The sequence below is a fragment of the Oncorhynchus masou genome, chromosome 31 (genome assembly GCF_036934945.1).
Source record: "Oncorhynchus masou masou isolate Uvic2021 chromosome 31, UVic_Omas_1.1, whole genome shotgun sequence".
Classification (NCBI taxonomy): Eukaryota; Metazoa; Chordata; class Actinopteri; order Salmoniformes; family Salmonidae; genus Oncorhynchus; species Oncorhynchus masou.
The window spans coordinates 87,566,397-87,573,336 of record NC_088242.1 but is presented as its reverse complement, the minus strand read 5'-3'; the positions used below and the strand labels follow the sequence as shown (position 1 = coordinate 87,573,336).

At 42.0% G+C, this 6,940-nt stretch overlaps 1 protein-coding gene across 7 annotated transcripts in view; it reads right to left on the bottom strand.

The window, feature by feature from the left end:
- Positions 1-1,119: 1,119 nt before the first annotated feature.
- LOC135524692 (dual specificity protein phosphatase CDC14AB-like) overlaps positions 1,120-6,940 on the bottom strand; it is a 69,622-nt gene continuing 63,801 nt past the window's right edge. For 5 of the 7 annotated variants that reach the window (XM_064952438.1, XM_064952439.1, XM_064952441.1 and 2 more), the window contains 2 exons: positions 5,772-6,171; positions 1,120-3,453 (listed from right to left, as the gene is read on the bottom strand). In XM_064952438.1, the coding sequence (XP_064808510.1) occupies positions 3,424-3,453; positions 5,772-6,171 (430 nt within the window). In that variant the 3' untranslated portion in view covers positions 1,120-3,423. The remainder of the gene's footprint in view (positions 3,454-5,771; positions 6,172-6,940) is intronic. The other 2 variants (XM_064952443.1, XM_064952445.1) reach the window with 1 other exon arrangement.

The following is a 6,940-nucleotide window of genomic DNA, read 5'->3' as shown; positions in this document are numbered from 1 at the left end:
CGTTACACCGAGGCCTGGAGGTGGAGGGTCCGTCATGGTCTGGGGCGGTGTGTCGGCCTGAGATTGTTGTCATTGCAGGCAATCTCAACACTGTCCTCCCTTCCTGCAGGCCCATCCTGACATGACGTTCCATGATGACAATGACACCAGCCATACTGCTTGTTCTGTGTGTGATTTCCTGCAAGACAGGAATGTCAGTGTTCTGCCATGGCCAGCAAAGATCCCAGATCTCAATCCCATTGAGCACGTCTGGGACCTGTTGGATCGGAGGGTGAGGGCTAGGGCCATTCCCACCAGAAATGTCCGGGAACTTGCAGAGTGGGGTAACATCTCACAGCAAGAACTGGTGCAGTCCATGAGATGCCCTGCAGTACGTAATGCAGCTGGTAGCCACACCAGATACTGACTGTTACTTTTGACCCCCACCTTTGTTCAGGAACACATTAATCCATTTATGTTAGTCACATGTCTGTGGAACTTGTTTAGTTTATGTTTCAATTGTTGAATCTTATGTTCATACAAATATTTACACATGTTAAGTTTGTTGAAAATAAATGCAGTTGACAATGAGGACATTTCTTTTTTTGCTGAGTTTATTCATGCACCAAAAGAAACTAATTGACCCTTTCGGTTTTGATTGACTTCGCAGTACGGCAAACATAGTTACTATTTAAAAAATAAAAAAGCATTATTTCAAGTGCATCTTTGTGGAGTATTATACAAAGGTATTTGGTAATCGACGTTCATGATAACGATTGTCTGTGGCTGTTTAAAATCTCTTTCAAGATCAGAAATGTAGGTTAACAACCCAGCTTAACAGAGTTGATGCAGAGCCTTTATTGCAATAGGAGGCTCTGAGTTGATGTGCCTTGGTTGTTGTCATTGGAAATAAATAAGCTATTTATAAAGAGATGCTATGTTCAGTTAGCGTTTTCAAATAAAGCATTTAACCTTTTTGACAGCTGAAAGGATAGGATAGTTGTCAAACCAAGACAACCAGAATCAGTCAGAGCTTGTGTTCCTTCCTTTGCTGTAATAAAAATGTTAATTATCTGTCAAGATGGCAAGAGTTCTAAAGAGACAGTAGGAGCAAGAATAAATCATTTACAGAGGCAAGAATCTTGAAAAGTACATTTTTTAATTGTGTTACTTCCTTCAGCAACCTCTGTTCCCTGTAAAATATACACATGTAGTACAGTAAACATTGTACTTTTCTTACTGTATGAAAATGAAAAGCAAAAATACTAATCTACAGTTATAGATTTTCTTTACATACTGCTTGAAAAATAAATTCAAGTACGAATTTTATCGCTATAAATCGTACATTTCAAGGAGGTAGAATACCTGCATTATTAAGATTCTCCCATCTCGAAACAAAGAAACACATTTCACTGCCAGGAATGTACAGAGCTCTAACAAAATAAAAATCCTTGCCGCCACGAACAGATGCTTCGGTACACATTTATTTAAATCAACTTTGAAATTCAACAAAAGTTTAAAAAGTAAAAAGCATATAGGGACTCTTATAAGGTCCAACAGAAAATGGATGAGTTAGTCGCGCCACAGTAGGTCATATTCATTGGTAAAAAACAAGCTTTGATAATGACTGCTGCATTGTGCACACAATGACATCCAGCATGAGATTTTAAAGACGGTATTTTGGGGGACAGTTGTGCTTTTCCATTTTTTTAGGAGCCTCTACCTGCAAAGCGGAAATGTTTTTATCTCCTTCTACAGTCTGAAAGAATCGTAATATGCAGGAAAAGTTTCTGCATTGTTTTTACATTCTCAACAAAAACTGGGAAATATTTCAGTAATAGCGACAAACATCTGTTATCATTGTGCCCTGACGATAACACAACTAACATAACTGGTTCTACAGTAGGTATGTGTTAAAAATAGGCTGCCACAAATAAAGTTCCATAATCCATAGCTTGTCGAATAACACTGAAAATGTGCTCATTTTCCTTTCAAAGAGCATTATTGCAGTGGGATCTTGTGTCTGTGGAGGGGATTGCTAAGCTGCCTGGTGTATGGTATACTGCAGGGACTGAGGCTTATGTTGTGGGTGGTGTTGGTCCAACAACACAATACATTTTCTCTACTAATAACCACTGTTCATCATGCTCAACATACCTCGTCACAATAACCTAGTCTGGTTATTGGTATGCCTTTAGTTGTCAAATCATTGACCTGTGAGGGTTTATGAAATTAGCTTCATCCTTTTTGGTGATAATATTCTGTATTTATCCTTTACTTGACCATGTGAGTCCCATTGAGATGCAAATCATTCAATGGAGTGATGTAGGCTTGCGACAGAGGAGAACATTAAGCATGAATTATTTCCAATTGGGGGTTACCAAATCCCACCAGTTCATTGAATCGATTTAAAACGATTTAAAATAGTGAAGAGGAGACAACACTCATCTCTTCCCTATACGTCATTCTCTTCTCTCTAGAGACCCTTTCACTCCATGGGCAGAGGACTGCACACACATGGTTTCTAGACACACTCACTATGCAGTCTCATTCATCCACACGCTCACATAGGTAAGTACGTACGTACAGGTTTTTATACAGTCTATGGAACATACATTAGCGTGCATGTGCACGTAGTCTACATTCTCACACACAAAACAGAATCATAATTGCAAGAGCACATCACCCTGAGCCTGGTCCTGTGCTGCCAATACATTGCTGATAAGGAACCTCTCCATTAACCCCACGCATATTTGGATGTTGTTAGTGAAGTAGTAACACTCAAGACAAAAATAGAATTGCGATAAACCAAAACATGTTTGCTAACCCACTTGTAAATATAAACATATTTCTTTATCCAGGCAACACAATTGTCATGTTTCATGTATAAAATCCTCGTCTAAAAATATCCTATTTTTTCAGTACATGTCATGTGTTGTGTACACAGTAATTTTGTATAGCACATGTACACATAAATAAAAACGGAAATCTGTGATGCAGGGAAGCAGAGAACCTCCAGTCTACAGTATATGGCCATATCTCAGCTTTAAAGAGACAGAGCACTCACATAGTTACAGCCTGGCCAAGCCTAACTACAGCTGGGTAATCTCCCTTTGTTAGCATTATACAAACAGTGACTTCAGTTAAGGTGGATCGAGGCCGTCTGAAGCTGACAGAAGAAGCTCAAAACTCAAAGTTCCATAAGCACTTGTGAGTTTGTGGCTGTCTATGTGCTTGCCCTCAAAGATCACAGCCGTCCAGATGCCAAGAGTGAAGAATAAATGTAATACATCCTATAGCGCCTCCTGGCTTATTCATTTCCCTTTTCAGTATGTGGGAGAAAGCAGGGAAGATGGGGGAGATGGAGAGGGGTGGGAGACTCCATCGCGCCCAGTTCAGTCGTCACGATGGCTGTCCGGTCTTGGTCAACGCAGAACCGCAGCTTTAGTATTGAACATATTCAGATTGAAGGGACTGTAAGAGGTGGAGAGGGGAGACAGAGACACAATATGATGTTGAGTATAATGAACGTGAATCACAGGGCATCATAACACAACCTATGACATCATAACACAACCTATGGATCCATGGTAAATGTAAAAGCAAATTGCTGCATGTAATTGTTTTCAAAGTGTTGACGGCAGACAAAGAACATGCAGGGAGATGGTTGTTATATAACAAGTCTGCATGAAATGTTATATTCTAACAGGGTACAATAGAACTGTTGGTTGCAAAGGTCCAGAAAAGCTATTCAAATAGACAATCCTTAAAATGCCAAATGCATTTTCCTGAACTAATGAATACATTTATGGTGGACAAGACTGGGTGTCTCTGTGTGTATGCAGCTAGAGAAGGAATTAGCAGGACTGACACACAGATGGGGGTGGGAGGCATGTTGCAAGAAGGGAGCAAACGAGAGAGAAGGAAAAAGCTTATGTTATTCTGATGAAGCCACAACTCCACTGACTGGCAAAACAAAGAGACGAGAGGACAGCTGAGACATTCATAACAGATAGTCCTCCAATATTCCCCATTGTCAACCACTCCCTCTGCCATAACCACTCACTATCCGTCACATCACCGGTTCCCCCTATTCACACGGTTTGTGGGCCTGTGGCTGCCAGAATGGTGAGCAACTATCACCTAGGAGGTTTAGGGGAGTAGATTGGAAGATGATCCGATTTCATCTATGCTTTATTTATTTAGTAGGCAAGGTGATAGCGAACAAACGTGAAATAACTTGATATCTGTGCAAGGGTAGCAGCTTTTGAGTCTATCCCTCCTCCAATGCTAAATGAATGATAATGGTGCAACACTCTAGGTTGCCTGAGAAACAGCAGTGAGAATGTTGACACAAAGCATCATTCCTAAATCACCAAAATGCTACCAGTGGTGTAGAATGAGAAGTAACGTCAGCTTACCCGGTGTAATCTACAGACAGCGACACTGCACCAACCTTATTTGTCTGAACAGAGTCCTTCTATTCTGAGCGGAATCAAGTGTGGGAAGTTCTGGGAATTAGCCTTAGATGTCTGGCCTTTGTGTTCGGGGCCTATGAAAAGCCTCCAAATATTCATTATAAAGGAAGAGGATTACTGGGCTGGCCTCTCAGGGAATTAGTGAGCGCTACAGTATGGCTGAGCGTGTCAAATTCTTGTAATAGCAGAGAGCAGCACCAGACTGCCAGCCTAAAAACATACAGTTTTTAATTTAGCACATTCTTATCCACTTGGTCTAGATTTAATAATAATGGTTACAAAAAGTGCATCATTGGGGGAAAAAAAAGTTTAAATTGAAAATGATGTATACAAAGGCCTTCGGTTGGCCAGCGTCGAATGGAAAAAAAGCATAAAAGTCAGGATGGACAAAGATGAAATTTTTTCCAGGACCGAATCAATTGGAAGTGGAAATGAGTCAAACTATAATCTCTCTTTGGCATATGATGGCCTACGACGTTGGGGGGGGGATTATGGTGTGATCGGTCTTCCTTTGCATCTATAGAACACACTAGTCTATCTTTCATTTCTTATGTTTCAAGTGTTGTTAGATGGCTCAGATATTAGATGTACTCATGTTAAAGCCAAACCCAGAAACCAAAATGAATCACTCTGAAATCTAGCCAATCACCCAATGAAATGACCTTGCACATCAGCCAATGAGGCCACAGTGTCGAATAAACCTTTGTTTACCCAGAATCCACCTGGTTAGCAGTTAAAGCACATTTTCAGTTTAGTGTTCATTCTGTTGATGAATTGTATTATTTTTAATTGGTATGTGATGCTAGGATCCACTCAATAGAGGTGAATACAGTAAACAGCCTAGGAAGAACAGAGCCGCAAAATAACTCTCCACCAACACACATTTGAAGAAGCACCATCGTTCATACCACTAATTAGACTTCTGCCCAAATGTGCCAGTAAATGATTTTAACTGGAGATGGATATCTAGTGGGAAATGGCCGAATAGCCATGGTTAGTGTGTATGAAGTAGGCATTTAGACTGGAACAAGGCCATCGCAGGTCCCGTTTCAGCACCATGCAGACAACAGACAAGGAACAGAGGAGTTCAGTGGAGCCGCCAGAGAGTTAGACACACAGTGGAGAGCCCTTAGCAGCAGCAGGGATAGGACAAAAATTTAGACTGGCTACGATTATAAATAGACAACATCGACACAAAAAGGGAGGACACTCGTGTTTGACAGAAGTGCAGAGAGGAAATATGACAGTTCAAAATAAGGGTAAGCAAAAATATGGTGATGTTGGAGTATTTTTGGGGGCGGGGCACACACTTACAGGGATGGAGCGGCTGAGGTAGCGGCCGGAGGGTCCACTGAGCCCAGAGTAGCCCTCCTGCTGGGGTCTGAATGGGCTGTACTTATCAGGCCCGGGGCCCAGCCTGCCTGCAGCATGTTGGGGGGCCCCCGCGGGGCTGAACACCCCAGTAGGGGACGAGTTATACTGATTGTTGTTGACCTCATGGTGGTGGTAATTGGCGCCGTGCACGCCGTTAGCCACGTAGCCGTGAACGGAGGCGGCCCAGCCCGACGGAGGGATGGGGGTGGTAACGATGGAGGGAGGAGAGGAGGAAGACTGTGATGAAGAGGGCGTGTACGGCAGCTTCCTATTGCCCTCGCTGCTGTCAGCTGCGTACAGGTTGCCTAAGGAGCTGGCTAGCCTGCAGTTAATAAAGGAGCTGAGGGAAAGGTAGATGGGAGCGGGGAAGGGGACATAAATACACAGGACACATCCCAAACACCAAACAAACACAATGACAAGAAGACTAACTTCTTTCACAGGCTCAGGAGAGGACGACTGCCTACTGTGGACTGGTACTGTGGATCTAATAGCGGACTGATTTACTATATTTTCACTGGGGCTGTCACAAACTAAAAAAAAATCTTGGTCGACCAAGTGCCATCTGTTCTTTCGACCAATCTACAAAATTGTAAAAAGTTTTTCCCCATTTACAGTGGGGCAAAAAAGTATTTAGTCAGCCAACAATTGTGCAAGTTCTCCCACTTAAAAAGATGAGAGGCCTGTAATTTTCATCATAGGTACACTTCAACTATGACAGACAAAATTAGAAAAAAAAAAAAACAGAAAATCACATTGTAGGATTTTTAATGAATTTATTTGCAAATGATGGTGGAAAATAAGTATTTGGTCAATAACAAAAGTTTATCTCAATACTTTGTTATATACCCTTTGTTGGCAATGACAGAGGTCAAACGTTTTCTGTAAGTCTTCACAAGGTTTTCACACACTGTTGCTGGTATTTTGGCCGATTACTCCATGCAGATCTCCTCTAGAGCAGTGATGTTTTGGGGCTGTTGCTGGGCAACACGAACTTTCAACTCCCTCCAAAGATTTTCTATGGGGTTGAGATCTGGAGACTGGCTAGGCCACTACAGGACCTTGAAATGCTTCTTACGAAGCCACTCCTTCGTTGCCTGGGCGGTGTG